Raw genomic sequence first — 18836 nt, 5'->3', positions numbered from 1 at the left:
ATATCACATTTTAAAAAAAAATATAGAGTGTTTAGAATTCCAGAAACAAAGGTGTTTCCACTCCCTCCGGATGAGTTAGTTGGAGCTGAAATCTGATAAATGGTGGGTTTATGGCCATTTCTACTCCTGATCAAAGAAAATCAATTAATACAATATGTAGGTAACAATGATATGCGCTTGTTTACTATAACTGGTGATCGCATATTTTTAATATCAAACAACATTCAAATCGCTATTGTCGAATAGAAATGCACTACTGCAGTATAGAATGGTACATTTGTAACGCATAATGGACGCAGTGCTCAACTGTAAAGTAGAAAATAACCACTAGTAACATAAAAAGTAAATTATATTGAAGATTGGTGGTTGAATATTCGCCGTGTTTTACGTGTGTCACAGGATATTAGAAATTTTCTCTTTTTTCATTCTGATGTATTGCACATCCATCACGTGGTCTTCCTTTCATTATGGCTACTTCTATTTATTTATTTATATCAGATCTTATAACAATCTGATTGCGTAAATAAGCTGGATAAAATGATAAAAAAAAGAAAAAATAGAAAAAAACCCACACAGCATGACAAGTCATATGCCTCTGTTAAGACTAAATCCGTCATTCCATTTTGCCCAGAAACCCAAATGTTAGCAAGAAAATTTTCAGCCACTCCATCCAGGGTGGGAACCAATTACAGTGATCATCTAAATGAGCGGTTGTATCCGGGGACCTCCAGGTAGTGTTTGGATAAATGAACACATTTTCATGACCTGATGACATGATTTTTTTGTGAATACTAGATGATAGCCCACGCAAGCGCGGGTTGATATAATGCTTAATATGTTGAACCATTTTTTTGGCTCATTTTGTGTAAATTATACTTTGTCCGATTTTTTCCTTATCTTATTCTTTAAAATTGAAATTGAAAGTACACTGCATTGTTGGATATTTAGAGGAGAGGACAGGGATGACAAATCTAAACTGAAATGATAATATATACATGTACGTGGACTTAATCCTGTTTGTTGCAGCTGACTGAAAACAATAAGCTTTTTTAATTGTATTCATTTCAAACCAGTTAATGGGTATTTAAGTCTCTCTCTCTCTCTCTCTCTCTCTCTCTCTCTCTCTCTCTCTCTCTCTCTCTAAATATGTTTATTTAGATCAATTTTCAATATAATTTTTATTGCTGTCTCAAATAAGAATTTCAGACAAAATCCCATTGAACTTCCCCATTTTATGCATACATCATTTATCCATATAGACGTAGAATACAATAATTTGTTCATTAGTCATTAATGTTTACAAATTATTGTCTAAAGTTTACAACCAATCTTTCGTGGTATAAAAAAGTATGAAATAACTCGTCCCACACTTACCGCCATGATGTCAATTAGTCAACCTGTTTCTGGAAAGTTCTTTCCATTAGTACTAAAATCGCATTAATTGTTCCATTTTATTTCTTAACTTTTTGTAATAATCGAAGTCCGATCCAAGGTATCTGCCCGCGATGCATGATGAACTCGTCCTGCACTTTTCGTTAATTAGTCAATCCGCGTTCTGGGTTACCCCGTTCTGGAAAGTTCTATCCCATTCTCTCACCAGAAACTTAGCCTGGTTCCGGCCTACCCATAATGCTCCGCACAGTACTGTGCGGAGCATTATGGGTAGGCCGGAACCAGGCTAACCAGAAACTAAAATCGCCCACTAAAGAAACGAATTGACTCATTTTATTTATTCAACATTTGTCAGATCTTAACTTCTTTGTATCCTCTAAATAGGTTCACAGTTAATATATTCACTCTTTACGTTATCATTTAATATCATTTCATTACAAGTATATCGAGACTAATTATGACTTGGATCCGCCAAAGCGTGTCCACCACCTTACTCTCATTTTTGCTATTTCGTGCTTGTTTATCGAAAATGAAAGTAGGTTTTTGATTATTTTCACAAAAATAACTCAGTTAAAATTCAGTTATAACTTACGGACTTATTCCTCAACTCAAATCCTTTAAAGAAAAGTGCATAAATTTGAGGTCAAACCTCAGATTTAGGGCTGAGTATTGACTTGAGGAAAGTTGGTGACGGCGGGGCCAGGTGTTTACTGTGATATTATGAATACCCATGTTTTGTGGTTAGTGAGCCGGGGTCCATTAGCACGCACTGCAGTAGCAGCACGACGTATGGCTATGCGTATTTTTTACGGTAACCAATCTCCATTAGGGGTAAATTCGTTTTTCCTTATATAGTTAGGAAAATAAGTATATTGTGAAAGTGAAACGTTAAATTGAAAATATTGTTATTTATCTATAATTAAAAGGTCCCAACAAGGTTCCAGCAATGTCCCAGTGATGATCCAGCCATAGTCACCAGTGTTCCGGTATTTAACATCTTACCACCCATGTAACCTCCTTCGTGTATTCACTTACTATAGTCTGTCCCAAGTTATTGCTTCCATCGCTTTTTGATGATTTTTAATAAAATTACACATACCTGTGAAAGAAATACAATTGAAATCGTTAAAATGGAATGTATCCAAGATATCTTCATTGAACAATTATCCCTTTCCATTCAGAAAAATTCACAGGAACGAAAACAGATTCCATACGGAGATTTATAATGGGGAATGTTTACATCTTTTCTCCATTCGGAATACACTCGGAATACATCGCGCAATTTTTTAACGTTATCATCCGGGTCTTTTAATGGCTGTTGCAATGCAAAATCTCCGGAGACTTTCAATTTCGGGATGTGTAATGAAACCTGAAGCGGAAGAGGGGGCGTTTCAAAACAGATAATCTGGACATTTTTTATATTAGTGGATGAACGTACTTTGAGCACAAAGGTATTTACTATTATTGAAATATCAAGCAAAAAGTGGTGGAAGCAAAAACTCGGGACAGAGTATACGCTGGAAGCCGGTGGACGGAAGCCGTCATCTTAGGACGTGGTACCGAAGGAGGACACATTGGAGGAACTCTGCTGACAAATGTACCACAGTAGGAGGCCATGACGAATCGGATTTTATAAACATTTTTTTTGTTAATATTTTTAATTTGTAAATTTATTGATTTTATATATCATTTAATATTTATTCGTTTGATGAGATATCGGCGCTTCTGATTGGTCGAAAAATTTCTTTGATACCTGCATCAATAAAATTTTTGCCGGATCTACTTTTCTCAACTGTTTTGATCTAACACTATTTATAGAACGGGAATTTCCAAGATAAACACTGTCAACAAAATGTAAAGTTGTGTCTGTTTTATTGTCAGCAAACAAAATACAACTTTATAAACATAAAAACTTGAATGTTTAACCTTCAAAAATAAACAAAACACACTATTTGATTCACGAAATAGAAAATTAAGCGTCTTCTCACGATTTCGTCTGCTTGAGATCAATCAATATTTACAGCGAGGCTGGCAGTTCCTTTTCCAGGAATATTATAACGAACATATAGGCCTATACACTTTCACGGTAACACTGCTGTTCAAATTTGGTAACGATAATTTGTAATTTAAACACGTAACGTTACATGATCGGTCATTAGAATAAGCATCGTAAAGAAAAGCTATGGGCAATGCATCAACTCCTTCGGCGCATTCCAAGCGGCAGATATACCATTTAAGTACATCACTGGCTTTCTAGTTACCACAACGTTTACAAAAGTCGCTTATACATACTATTCTTTGTCGACATATCAACTATTTTCGTCCACGATCGCCTCTCCTTGGATATGTTATGGTTATGGTTATGTCCAGTTGCATATTCCAGCGATCTCACATGAAAACTAGTTTTATTACGAGTTTTTCTGCACAGTGAATAATATCACAAGCTATCGCATGTATTTTCCTATCGTTTTCAATTCGGCCGGTTCAGATTTTAACTCATTATTTGTGTTTAATCCATTAAATTCAGCTCAATAGCTCTGCATCAGCTGGAGGCGCATCCATTTTGAATCTATTGTTGCTGTTGTTGTTTTGTATTCATACGCGCCGCTTCATTTACATTATTTACATTTTTGATCAATGACACTTTACATTTTTTTATTTGAAAATGTTTTATTAAATGATAAGAAATGAAGATAATAATTTTTCTATTGATCGACGTATCAAAGAAAAAATTGACCGGAAAACTTTTTCATCAATGCGCTACGCGCATTGATGAAGTTTTCCGGTCAATTTTTTCTTTGATACGTCGATCAATAGAAAAATTATTATCTTCATTTCTTAAATATATAGATAAAGATTGTAGATAGAATACATGTGTTGAAATACCAAAGGTGTAGGCAAGTACTCTGGTGCAGGTGTAGTTTTGCATAATGCCTTAATTTTTAAGTATAGATAGTAAAAACTTACATGTATGGTCTCTGGGCAGTTGTACAGAGCTACACATTCTTAATTTATTTTCATATATTTACATTTGCAAATATGTTTCCTTATATGAACATATAGAATAGCAGAAACGTTCAATTCTGTATGAACTTTTTCGTGACGTCATAATAATCATAGCACGCGCTAATCGCTTATTATTGTAAACATGAAATCTCTGTAATTTTTTAAACAGTTCCGGCCCCGCCGTCACCAACTTTCCTCAAGTCATTACTCAGCCTCAAGTCTGAGTTTTTACCTCAAATTCATGCACTTTTCCTTTAAGGTTTTGAGTTGAGGACTGAGCTGAGGGATTTAAAAATTTTGGTGACGGCGGGGCCTGAACGATTTGTCTTTTTCAAACGTAAATATAAGTAATAAACAGAAATTTTAAAAAGTTCACCGGGATATGAAGTTGGTTGGTACGTGATCAAATCTACTGAGAAGCCCTTTGAGCTTCACATGATTTGATCACGTGACCAACCAACTTCATATCCTGGTGAACTTTTTAAATTGCTGTTCATTTCTTAAAAATTAATCATATAACTTCTTTTATTTGGGAAGGTTAATGTACATCTCAATAAAATAAAAGTTTCAAAAAACCAGAATTTGCTCTCTCTCTCTCTCTCTCTCTCTCTCTCTCTCTCTCTCTCTCTCTCTCTCTCTCTCTCTCTCAGACATACACAAAGAGAAGAAGGCACAGTTCCTTTCAATATTTGCCCTAAAATTCAAAAGTTGTTTATATATATTTCATGAAAATACGCACATACTATCTTGATCATATAAAGTACTAAGTGATACACTTATACATGTATCTTGTTTCAAAAAATTTTTTATGACTTCAACATTTCGGCTTATTTCTAAGATTTAGTAAAAAATGATGAAAACTGGCACATTTTCTCGTAGTTTTTTGAAGAGGAAAATGTGTTCGCAACTGTACCTACAACGAAATTAATAATTTTATGTGATTTCACATGATAAAGTTAAAGTGTGAGTTTCATTGTGGGCGACAGCTGTGGACATTGTTTTATAATTCAAAAATCACTGAAAATTTGGTATCTTTTTCAGTTTCTAAAAATTGCAGGAAAACTCACTGTTTATGACGTCACAATTATCCTTTTGAAAGTTTAATCAGGTAACTTTTCATATATTTTTAGTTAATTGGTATTTCTGTGTTTACAAATATATGTATGATTTCAATTTCTTGTGATATTTGTAATTATAAACACTCTAAAACAGGACAAGATATGACTGAAACTGTACCTTGTTACAGTATAATAGCGCAGTAGAATATTTCTAAATTGACAAAAGCAAATAAAACAGGATTCCGGTGACTGTAAAGTCTAAAATGTTAATGATCCAAAAGGCAAAAAAGTCCACGGCAGATGAGACATCAGACCATTCTATGTCGGCGGTCTTGGACTCTTTGTCGTAGTTGTCTGGATCATCCGTGTCAACTTGGTTCCGGATGCAGCGAAGACGGCGCTCACACCTAACCATCCTTGCGTGAAATCTCGGTATTTTTCGAGAAGATTTGCGGTGGTTCAGTCGAAGTTGTAAAGAGGAAATGAAAATTATCAGGGCACTAATGAGTAGTTTGATGACAAGGTAAATACTCATAATGGAAATACTGTCCGAATTAGCCGGAAGTGATGTACTGACAATGGTAAGAAATACAACAAATGTCAGAAATATGGTAACAGCATAACCCATTTTCTCTCCAGCATCGGCTGGTATAATAAAAACCACAGGGTTTAGTATACCCAGAAATATTACAGGAATTACTAAACTCATAATGAAATAATAGGGTTTTCGTCGTAGATAAATACTGAATGTTACGTCAGTTTCCATATTAGTTACGTCATCCCAAGCATCTATTGACGTCACTTCCCATACGCTGTTCGAAACAAAGTCAAAAAATCCTATTTCATTTTCATCCACCGTAAGATTGACTTCAAGTCGAGAATAGCTCCATGTCTTAAAAATAATATTACACATTTGTCTGTCGAAAGGAAAGTAGGTCACATCGATTTCACATTTCGACTCAAGGACCATGTATGGATACCACTGCACCTTGCCACTAGATTCCACATACAAATAATAGAAGTCGCCTCCAAGAGGTTGAAATGCAGTGAATCCATTCTTCAGAACAATATCTGGTATCCAAAGATCTTTCTGAAATTTTGTGAAATGAAGATTTTGATAACGTTTTGCGAAGTGTCATATTACATATATCTATGTAAGCATGTAAAATTTCATAGTCCCAGACCATTTCAGTAATAAGAATTAATTCTAGTATCATAACGGAAATTTTATAGAATTTGGTTAAAGTACATGCGTTAAATAGATAACGTATGTTTATTTATGTTCATGAAGAAATGTGTTATTTTAAAAATCCAGTGATGAGCCTGTCGACGCCGGGTCTGAAATCTAAATAAAACGCTACTACTGACCACGGTGCGTCAGATCATTAGTATGCACTTGATCGCATTTACTTATTAGGAGGAGAATGTAATAGTGGTGGACATTATGATACTAGCAATTTAAACTCAATATTATGTCAAGTGCAAGAACGGTTTGCTTTAATAGATGTAAATAAAAGTAATTTTGGTTGTAACAGATGCGCTACAGACCCATTACTCGCCTTTTACACTTTCGATTTTACAGAACACGTTTTTTGCGCCCTCACACAAGACACCATCGCGTTAACGCATCTTTACATAACGCGCCGATGCGCTTACCTATCTATGGAAAGTCTGTCCCAAGATATTTATGCAGCATATTTGGCCGATTGTGACTGCAATTTGTAAATACCGATCTCGATCCATAATATTCACTGATATCTCACCCCCCCCCCCTTCCAAAAAAAAAATTAAAAAAAACAAAAAAAAACCGAAAAATTAACCCCCCCCCCCAAAAAAAAAAAAAAAAAAAAAAAACAAATTAAACAACTTATGCGATTAATGTAATAAAAATTGATCAACGGTTTGTTCAAATCATGTTTTCTACCCTAAACTTAATTTTTAGAGAGATTAAATGATAAAGATAAGTTTTATTTTTTACGGAACTTTTTCAAAATTTATATTTTAATGGAATTTACCAAAAATACGCCCATAGTGTTCTTAAAAAGGCCAGTCCTCTGGGTAATTTTATTTGCATTTGATTAGGGGCCTTAAGGTGTCAACATTATCAATATTTCAGAGAATTCTGTAGGTAAATAAAATTATAAGAGATTAAATACTCTTTGAAAATTTGTTTCATTACTATTTTATCTCATTTGTAAGCAAATTTATCAATCTTTAATAAATAAGCAAGTGTAACATGAAAGTATTTGTTTTGAGATATGAATTCGTTCATTTTACAAAGGATATCAGTCAAAAAATGATTTTTCCGCAATCGGTACTAATTTTTATAGTCACGGCCCTAGCTTTTTAATACCGATGGGCCAGTTAACTGGGTAAGATTTGAAAAAGATATATCCCCAGATTTATGCTTGAGAAATTTGAAAAAAATCTGGGCTTGTTTTAGTAGGGAGGAAATTTTTAAAAAAAAGTCATTTTGAACTAAATAAAGAATAATAATAAAAAGAAAACCTGTAAAATTGTTAAATAAACTATGCAGATATTGCAAATTGTCAAACCATTAAATTGGAAGATGGGAGATGAACGTAGTTGTGGCACAGATGTAATCTAGCCCTGGAATAATGATTGGAGAGAGAGAGAGAGAAAGAAAGAGAGAGAGAGAGAGAGAGAGAGAGAGAGAGAGAGAGAGAGAGAGAGAGAGAGAGAGAGAGAAAACCTGGTTAAATTGCATCGTTTCAATCCCGGTCTCTGTCGCGTTCCACCATAAGGATTCATCTATCCAGGTAACGTAGAGGTATGCTGTAGTGGACATCCTCTGGTCCACAGCGCTTACTTCATTAACACTGGACACCCACAGGCTGACGCTGATTGGGAGGCTCTGACCTTGGTTCCAGATAGGGCGGATTTTGTTGGAATAACCCGTAAGTAGATCATCCGCTAGGTTTTTGTATTCTTCCAAAGTGTAATAAAGGTGAGTAGCGTTAGCTATTAAGAAAACCGTCTCCAGAATCAGAATTGAGCGAAACATTCTTGATCAAGTGTCAAAACCCACCATCTATCTCCAAGGTTTTTTCTGTCAACTAAATAGGCGGAAAAAAATCTTCTAAGTCTTTAATACCCGTGATATTTCTCTGCGCATGACCATCAATTGACCCTGGCAAAAAAGGGTACATGTACTTCGCATAAAGTTCAAACTTTAGGTCAAAATCCGAGATGCTATTTGAGGATCAACTAGACTTTAAAGACCATCATTTTATATACCAGCAATTGATGAAAATCGGTGATAGTGTTTAATCTCAAGAGTAGAAGCGTCAATAAACGTTGCCAATAATACTTAATAATTAATGTTTGTAGTTTTGTTATGTTGATTTTATCATGGTGTCATTTTGACCCTCAAATATATTTTTCTATTTTTGACCATTTCCTTATAATTTATTATAAGTTCCACATAATTTATTATATTTTTAATTTTGAAAACTTATATTTTATATTTATTGACTTTAATCAATTTTACATAAGATTTACTTAGATAAATAACTTGAGGCCATCTGTGGATAATTCACACGCACAGTTGTTAAATCAATTAGTGCCATCCGAGCTAATTAAATATATGCTTTTAGATTTATCCTTCGAAGACAGCCGCTGTTTTTATAATTACGTAATACGCATTGTATCGCAAAACCATCGTGTCAATCCGCCTCTTTGATGTAAGCAATGAGTGAATTTTTCTTTACAATTCTTTGTATCAATTAATGGCAAGAACAACTCCAGGACAGGGGACGCTGCAGGGTTTTGTCCGATCACTTTTGCGACGGACTCCAAATAATAAAGAAGTGAATTTTATATTGTCTCCTGTCCTGTATTTCAGGTAATGTAGAATATTTGTATTTGAATTATTTTTACTTTGTACTTTAACATGTTTAACTTTGCACTTTAGAAAAAGTATTCATCACTTCATGATGAAAAGCTTTTAAACAATTATCTGTTTTGACAAATAATTTTAAGAATGTTATCTTTTGATTTTCACAATTTCATTCAGAAAGACAAATTAAGTTCTAATTTTTGTAACAATTCACATTATGGTATTTCCTATTTTTAAATCAATTTTACAAACCACAAGTTGTAACTTAATTTTTAAAGTTAAGACTTTTTCGGATATTGCATATCTGTCTTTTACGGGTTTCTAATTTAGCCTTGTAAACAAAGCGTGTTGTGTAAACGCGCAGTACATTGTGCTGCTTTTCATATTTAATACTTAACGAAAACAAATATGCAGAAAGTAATCATGTAAGTAAAGTTATTTTTGTGATATGTGGTTATGCTTTTTATGATATATGTTGATAACTTGTAAATCAAGAAAAAAACTTCAAAGACTAGCTGTCAGGTTAACAGTCTAGACGGGACTCCCAAAACGGAGTTAACTCCCAAAACGGAGTTTTTGGCTCCATCATGCATTGCGGTAAATGGCGTTTCTAATGTAAACAACGTGCGAGTTATGCCCCTTAGTTCTAAATAAATCTCTAAAATTGGCCAAAACACGACAAAAATGAATTCTAAACTTTCAAAAACATTTCTGAACGTTTATGTGACATATTAATGTCATATATTCATATCCGTTTACGTGTATTACGTAAGATAAATTTTTAAAATGAAAAGTTCACCCAAAACTTCGATCACGCACAACTATAACTGTTTTGAAATAAATTTAATGCTTGGATATGTTTATTTACCATTGTTTGTTTAAAGTATAGTCTCATTTTAATCTTTTTCATGCTAAATTATTCAATTATCTTGAATAATTATGTATTTAACATGGTTTCCTAACATCGCAAATGCCGCGAGCGATTATAATTGCTTTTATGATAATTATCAGTTCAATTTAAAGTGTTATTGAATCTAGAGTGACAATTTGTTTCATTTTTTGGGCTTTCAAACAACCTATCCTATTTTTAAAATACCAAAAAGACGTTTTTAATCATCGCTAGAGCAACCAGGTTTTGTTAGTAATCGAAGCTTTTTTCATTTACGCACTTATCAATTTGTATATTTGATGATTTAATATTGTAACACAATACGAAAGAAGTAAAATTTAATCCAATTTACCTTTTATTAACGATTAATTCCATGAAAAACACAAAAATATCACTTTTTAAGCATCGTCCAAACGTCCAACTTCGAAGAAAAATAACTTTCTTAAGTGCAAATAAACCCCTATTTCGTGCAAATACGATCAATAGTAAATTATGTCCTGGGTCTTTTAAAACATGTTAGAAGTCTGCCAACACACGCAGCACTTTGCAAGACGATTTCTTCTTGACCCCATGTTTTCATCGAAAAATCGCCATATTTTGTACCAGTGCGCATGCGTAGACTCCCAAAACGGAGTCCAAAATGCTTGCAGAAATTCACTTCCCTTGACTCCGTTTTGGGAGTCCGTCTAGACTGGTTAAGTCGAGCATTTTATACTTTTGTTTGATGTGCAAAAGAAATACTGATTAGGGTTTAGATTTTGAGTTGTAGTATGTTTGTATATAGTATATTAGATTTTAAGTAAAGCTGGACTAGGTGTGAAAGCTTTGATAGGCACCCCCCCCCCCCCTGTAACCGGAAGTCATGATCTTGTCTGGTGTTGACCGGAAACTGTTGATGTAAACAATAACATGTGATTTTCTATTTTTGGTCTGTTGCTTTCAATCCCCTCTCATAGCCAAGCATAATTATTCTAAGCTAATTCTCCCCTTTTAAGATTAATATTTCATTTTGATTTTATTCATTTATTTTCATGATAAAGATATATAGTAGACATGTTATTGTACCTGATATGAATTGTGTGATTATATAATGGTGTTTTAATTAACACATGAACTTTTCTGTGACATCATTATGCACATTCATTTTAAATATGCAGTGTACCATTGTTTTATATCTTTTATTAAGGTCTTCCGTTTCCAACGGAAGACCTTCTTGTTATTGCTTTGTTTCTGTTTCCCCTATTATTATTCTTTTTTTTTCTTACGCATTTTTGTGCACGCGAGTTCTCGGGAACGGCTTGGCTGATTTTAATGAAACTTTCAGAACTAACAGATATTGATCTGAACCTTATTGGAAATTTTTTACATTGATGACGTCATTTCCGTTTTAGAGATATTGACGTTTTTACGATTTTTAGAGGATCGGCTTGTCCGGTGTTTTTCTCCTAAACGAAAACAGATATTTGATTCAAATTTTCAGGGTTTGTAGACCTATGTTTGTGGATATGACAGAAGCATTTTCATTGTTCTGTGACGAAAAACACCGAAGCTCGTCTGCGCTTAAAAATTGAGATAAAAAGCGTCATGATTTTTTTGTGGTTTTCTTTGAATATCTTTTTTCTCAAAAGTATTTTGTTAAGACTTATAGAACAAAAAAACTTCAAAAAGTCAAGATCTTCCATTTGACATTAGGGAAAAGGGGCTGGCCCTTTAAATTTAGGGCCGAAAGGGCTCTAAAGTATTATAATAATATCTTTTTAATGTGAAATATTTTGTTATACTTTATAGAAGCAATTATGTTCATCCTAACGTTATGTACCTATACATGACAGTTGTTTACTCCTTTGTTACGTATTTTGGGATTTTAAGGGGCCAGCAGTCCGAAATTTTGATCTTATATATCTGAAAATGGAGAGAAATTTTGAAAAGCAATGTTGAACAAAAGATGCTCCAAATAATGTCGTTAACAATTTGCAACCATAATTTTTTGTGATCCGGTCCCGAAAAGGAGTTATAGGGTCGGCCCTTAAAACGATCTCTTCCAGACATCTCGAGAACGGTACATAATTCTACATACTTGTTGAACAAAATGTGTTTAAAATGACAAGAGCTTTCTTTTTATATCACGAAAAAGGGGCTGGCTATTCAAATTAGGAGCCGATAGAGTTCTAAAGTCTTTTAATCATAACCTTAAATTGTGAAATATTTTGTAATACATTACGGAAGCAATTATGTTAATCGAAATGTTATGTACCTATACATGAAAATTGTTTACTCCTATGTTATGTAATAAGGGATTTTAAGGGGTCAAAAGTCCGAACTTATCATCAACGTCCCAAAATTAAAAAAAAGCAATTTTAAGGAGCAATATTGAACAAAATACGCTAAAAAATGTGATTAACAATGTGCAACCAAAACTTGTTTGTTATCAGTTCCCATGATCTCTTCCAGATAAATCAAGAACGGTTACAAATAAGTTTTTACACAAAATGTATCGAAATCAAAAGACCTCTTATTTGATATGAAATAAAATGTGGCTGGTCCCTAAATTGGGGATCCAACGGGGTGTATAATCCTTCATCCATTGCTCTTTTAGATCACATCTGCATTTCCTGATATGTTTCGTTGATGAAGATAAAAGGCAAAGTCATTTCCTCTTCTAAAAATCGGACGGAAGACCTCCTCGTTGCTCGCAACGAGATCGTGTCTAGTTGTGTTTATAATTGATTACACTCTTTTGCGACGGACTCCAAATAATAAAGAAGTGAATTTTATATTGTCTCCTGTCCTGTATTTCAGGTTGACTATTATTAGTTATCACCAGAGCCCCAATCACACGGTGATAATTTGAACTAAAGTTTTTATAATCTTTTAATGGTTACTCATTTAACATTACTTTGTTATTAGTTTTTTTTTGGGGGGGGAGGGGGGTTCTCTTTTTTTTCACTCTGTATGGCCACAGGGTTATTCAATATTGCATAATTTTACCTAACGGGGTGTTGTTATTTGTAACATCAAGATTTTAAAGCATTTGATGACAATAAATAATTATAATTTAATCGTTATAGTGGTTTAGTGTCTTAAGATAATGATGGGGAAAAAAATTCTCCTACAGTATATATTGAAATCTTTAAACTTTCGGTGAGTGACAAGGGACACGTCATGCAGATCGTAGCTAATCCGCCGTAAAAATAATAAACCATATTCTTAATTGAGTATTATATGCCACCAGAGCACACTAACAATTTAGCATGGTAATACCGTGTTTTAGTATACTCTGTGTCTCGATAAAGAATTTTTGATATATGTAAGGGTAGGATATAGACCGCAAATACACCCATGAGCGTAGGCTTGTTTATAGGTCCATGAAATTGGCTATAAAAATATACCATGATAAAATGGGTTTTAGAGGTAATGTAATGGTACAATTTGGCAGATAAACATGCTCGTTTAGTGAAAAAAAAAGATGTAAGGCAATGTCTTATGACAGTGTTTTCTTTTCTCTGCCTATATAGAAATGCAAAATAAACAAACCATTCTCAAATCTTTATGTATACATGTATAAAGGCCCTGTCACACCAAGCTGCGTCCCCACGGCGAGTTCATGGCGTTGTAAAATTCATGGATCGTAGTACTTTGTGCATGTTCAAAGTGCGCGCCGTCGCATGGTGTTCTTAAATGTTCAAGGCGATCCCACCACGACGGACGAAGATGCCGTTGCATTGGTATGGCGATGTAGGAGACTCTACTGCATTTACCTTGGCGTTTTACATGTACATTATTTAAGGACGCAGTGGGATCGCCGTGAGAACGCAACTCCGTTGTGACAGGGGTTTAAGACAGTACTTTAAAAGGATTCATTTAAGAAATGTTTTTTAAGATAACTGAAAAATCTGTAAAAATGATGTGTTAGATGACAAATATATATAGAGTTACATATATGCACTCGATACACACAAATCAATGTTCCGAATCCCAATTTACAGGAGATGAATTGATTGTATTTACGATGTTTTGTCATAAGATTTTTTTTAATGTTTTCTTCGGCATGAAGTTAAATGTAATCTTTTTCAATTCTTCACCCATTAAAATTAGGAACATAATAAGATCAGTGAGAGACTTATGCAGGGAAAACTCATTTAAAAATTAGACATGCCGTTTGAACTTTTTGTCTCAATTTGTTGTTGATGGTTTTTGTCTAATAGACCCTCACGTAATACTAAAAAACTCACCCGACCGTCAATTTTGGATTTGTTTAAGTTAAGATGACCTATATATTTACAAAAAAAAAACAATAAAACAAACAAAAACAAAACAAAACAAAACAAACACACACAAATAAAAAAAAATCAAAAAACATTATGCAGTAAAAATTAAACAAAAGAAAAACAACTTACTTTTACTACTATTTGAAAGCAAAGTGTTGCTTTACCTGCCGTGTGTGGAATATCTGTAATTGCGTTTCCATTGAGTTCTACTTGGCGATTGACTGCGCTCTCACTGAGTATCCGCCGAGCGCTCATGACGTCTAAGAGTTTTAACCTTGCGTCTACGGCTTGCTCTCCGCGCTGACTGCTTGCACATGATGTTGTACAATTGTATGGAAAACAAAAGAATAGTTTTGAACTAAACACGTTTTTGTTTTGATGAAGTAAGGAGCATTGTAATTGAAACGTAACTAATTTCTAAATAATTTGTAAAAGACAAAAGTCGTAATTGACACATCTACAAAAAAGAACCGTTATAAATTGTTAGAAAACATGTGAAAATGTAAAAACAAAATGGCATGAATTCCATCCACGTCTTTTGATAGGTAATGGAATATTCGCAAAAGCTACTTTCTACACAGTCATCACAGTTCGAGAATACTATATCACATGCTATTGTACAACAGCCATTTTCGTGGTCTGACTGACAACGCATTAGAAACGCCATGGAAGCGCATGGAATCCTTTGAAAAATGAAGACTTGTCCACGGATACTAGTGTCGATAAGATGCACTCGCACAGTAAGTGAGGACCGAATTTCTTTGTCATATTTTATGATTAAAAGCCCAAATGTACTTTATTAAATCAACATATGCATATAATAGATCCATCAAATATGGTAGCGACCATCAAAGATAAGAATGAAACAATTAATCAAATTGAAAATGGTGGTTGAATATTCGGAACGATTATCACAAGTGTGCCACGGAATCAGGATATAGATTTAAAAGAAGCGTTATTTTTTGTCTTTTTCATAAATTTTTTTCTCTAATTCTTTTTGCGCTATTTTTTTCATAATTTCATTTTAGTGATCTATAGATTTAGTTCATTTATTTATATATTTTGTTTATTTCTGCTGACTAGATCGAGTACTTAAATGAAATCATCAATGACAGATTGAAACAAACCTGGGTGATGTATGGATTGATCTGAAGGGATATCTTTTTAAATTGTAAGTACTGGTATTACGACGAGGTTTGACTTTCAGTACGACACAGTACAGCTAGTGCATGTAGCGGTCATTATCACGTTGAGCCATTCCACATTCGGCTAGATTCAAGATTTACTTTATCTCTTTGGTTTCCATTTAGAATTCATATCATTTTGTACCATTGTTTGTCCATCATTATCGTTGATGAATAATCAAATTTTGGATTGTTCGGGTGTTAACTTTAGATATTCCTCGGTGATAGTCGGGCATACTTGATTTCGCATTCAAGAAATTAAGAATATGTAGTGTTTATTATACAACTCTAAGAACAAAGGTACATTCATTTCCCACGAGATGAGTTGGAGCTGGAAGTGAAATAAGCATGATTAATTGCGGGTATATTTAATCATTTCTACTACTAATCACTAACCAAAGGAAATAAATTATCAATGAAAGTATTGAAGTACTGACGGGAGTTGATTTTATCGATTATCATTTATTTTAAATCATCTTATCTTGCATGGGGATTAGTTTCTAGTCTGTACTTGAATTACGCACTTTTTATATGAATTTTAGACTTTTCCGACAAGAATTTCGAGAAACCCCGTATGAATCATGTTGTGTAATATTTAAAGATAGATTTCAAACTATGTATTAGTAATCGAAGCAATTCTAAAAATTGTATGGATCCAAGCACTATAATTGATATCGAACCCTAGTTTCGCTCAACCAGACGCTCGGCTGTCTCCGTTAATCTCCGACAAGCAAGAGAGCGTCTGTGCTTGTCGGAGATTTACGATGACAGCCGATCGTTTGGTTGAACGAGGCTATATTAAACTTTGGCGTAGGAATATATGAGACTAATAAAAATATCTAAATTGTTCGTATTATATAAGATCTGACTATTTTCAAAGTGTTTATTGATAAGTTTCCTCGAAAAACAATGCTTCAGCATACAGTACATGGAATTTTTCTATTATTTTCAAGAACTAAGTCTTGTCAGCGGTGATGATTTGTGCTTAGGTCAGAACACTGTTTCACTTTTGGTTTGCCAGAGTAACTGCATAGGAGAGTTGACTAAAATCAACTCCCAAAAACATTATAACAATATGATGCGCTAGTATTTAGAAGGTGGAACGGGGGACAAGAAAAATACTTGTTTTACTACAAGTATTTTCTAAATGGTTAAGTTTTTTTTTTCATTCTATATTTTTTGTTAGTTTTCCGTTCATTGTAATTTTCTTTTGTATTTCTTTTAAATATTCATTTATACTTATCATTATCAAGGACCCATTTGATTAACAAACCACTCAAACCGAAGTCAAAGTGAAGTCGAATGAAATGTAGAAACGTTATATAGAAATAAAAAAATAGACCCGTCAATTAAAAATTTCCAGAGTATTTAAAAATCTGTGCCACTATAAGCTGTGTAAGCAATTTAAAGTAATGCACGTAGCAATTATTTTTTTTTATTATTATATATTATCTTAATTATTTTCATAGTCGTAAATAAATAATTGATGAACGGAAAATACGCTGTTTGGTATTTTTATGGCCTATCTCGGACGTTTGACACAGTTTTGCAAAATGGTCCTCGTCAAAACAAAACACCTTATAGGTTTGTTATTGTCTGTCTACGAAAATGTGCTGGGTTGTCAAAAGTACATAGCAGGCGAGGTGAAAGCGCAGTCTCGGCTTCACCACGCCTTCTATGGATGTACAATCATGTATTTTCTATAGATACAGATAAACATAAGGTTTAAATAAAAAATTCTCATTGTTAGGATACATGTAAATGATGTTATCAAAACTTATGAATGAGCTTAAAAGTAAAAAGTAGATTTATTGCTTCAAGGGGGTGTGCGGCCATCTTGTAAATTTGATGATAAGAATGTAAACATTCCTTTAACTGGCTTGTTTCTGCCCGAAACTGACCATAAATGTTGTCAAAAGATATAAAAGCACTAAATATGAAGTACATCATGTTATTTTGTTTGAGAAATATGCAAACAAGAACAGGACAATGCCTTATTAATCACTTAGAACAACTGTCGAACTGCGCAGCTACAGACATATTTTGAAGATTAAGAAATCTGAAAAAATATGAAGGGTTTCATTGATGTCCTCTCTGCAAGCATTTGTAAACACTGTAGAAACAGTAAATATACGGGTACATACTATAACTCATGCAAGCAACTACACTTTACTATTAATGCAAATTCATCAACACAAGGTACTTACAATAATTATTTGTTCCTCGGGTAATCACATACATGTTTTTTAATGCAGTGTGTAGCGAACAATCAATGACGACGTCTCTCGATTAGGGATCCACCTTACGTCATGAGACTTAATCATAGAAATGTAACATCTGATAACTTGAAAAATGATTATGATTTACTGATTTACGCGAAAGTCGGACGAGAGTCTTTCAGAGTTGAACCAAAAGAACTAGTTGGAGACTTGTTGGTGTAGATATGTGACCTAATTACGCGCTGTGTATTTGGAGTTGAGCTCGGGGTTACCGGTCCACATGACGTAGAAGTTGATAAAGAGGCACAGCTAAGGGCGATAGTTGTGGAGCTGTAAATATTAGTGGATATTGTGGCGGTTGGTGTTTTTCTTTTGTTTCCCCTTTTTGCGACGAAACAAAAGCAGATTCCTTCCCTAACTCGCGGGGACAAGAAGGCGTAAAACACAGGGTTAATACAGTTGTTGAGTTGAAGTAGCAGTGAACTAACAGTCACAGCAGTATATCCCGGTTTAAATAATTGGAACTCGTAGGAAATCGCCAACACGTGCCAAGGGAGCAGAAACAAGAAGAAGGCCATGACGACCATTATAACCACCACCTCCAATTTGCGAGTCGATTTTTTGGTGGAACGAAATTTATTTCTTTTTAGTGTCAGCAGTTTCAATGTATGGAACACTGCCATTACTGTGAGCGGAATCAGGCATGACACCAGCAGATCTATAGGCTTAACGAATTTACTGCTAAGGTTGATTTTAAGAGTTTTGAAAATACCGTTGCCAAGTGATATGAGGAAAACTGTGAAGAAGGTCACGAAAACAGTTCTTTTGGTCAATATCATGTTGGCTTTTAATGGATACGCGATGATGATGTAACGAAAAACAGACAGAACGGCTATGTAGAAACCAGAAGTGGCATAAGCTGTCGACGCCAGAAGAGAGAGGGAAGATTTTAGGTATTTGT

At 34.1% G+C, this 18836-nt stretch overlaps 1 protein-coding gene across 1 annotated transcript; it reads right to left on the bottom strand.

Annotated features, from left to right (window-relative positions):
• Positions 1–5373: 5373 nt before the first annotated feature.
• Positions 5374–18013, bottom strand: LOC136272478 (neuronal acetylcholine receptor subunit alpha-6-like). The gene is made up of 3 exons (XM_066074110.1): positions 17864–18013; positions 8170–8607; positions 5374–6546 (listed from the first exon to the last, which is right to left on the bottom strand). Exons 2-3 carry the CDS (start codon positions 8479–8481, stop codon positions 5668–5670), a joined length of 1191 nt encoding a protein of 396 aa, XP_065930182.1. The 5' UTR covers positions 8482–8607; positions 17864–18013; the 3' UTR covers positions 5374–5667.
• Positions 18014–18836: the final 823 nt, after the last annotated feature.

This window comes from Magallana gigas, chromosome 10 (genome assembly GCF_963853765.1).
Source record: "Magallana gigas chromosome 10, xbMagGiga1.1, whole genome shotgun sequence".
Taxonomy (NCBI): Eukaryota; Metazoa; Mollusca; class Bivalvia; order Ostreida; family Ostreidae; genus Magallana; species Magallana gigas.
Note: the sequence above shows the minus strand (reverse complement) of the source record. Positions and strands in the feature narration are given on the sequence as shown.

Coding starts and splice junctions, on each gene's coding strand:
- LOC136272478 (XM_066074110.1), bottom strand. CDS start 8,481: ATGTTTCGCTCAATTCTGATTCTGGAGACGGTTTTCTTAATAGCTAAC. Junction 6,547..8,169: donor AAACGATGCAATTTAACCAG/GTTTTCTCTCTC, acceptor ACAAAATTTCAG/AAAGATCTTTGGATACCAGA.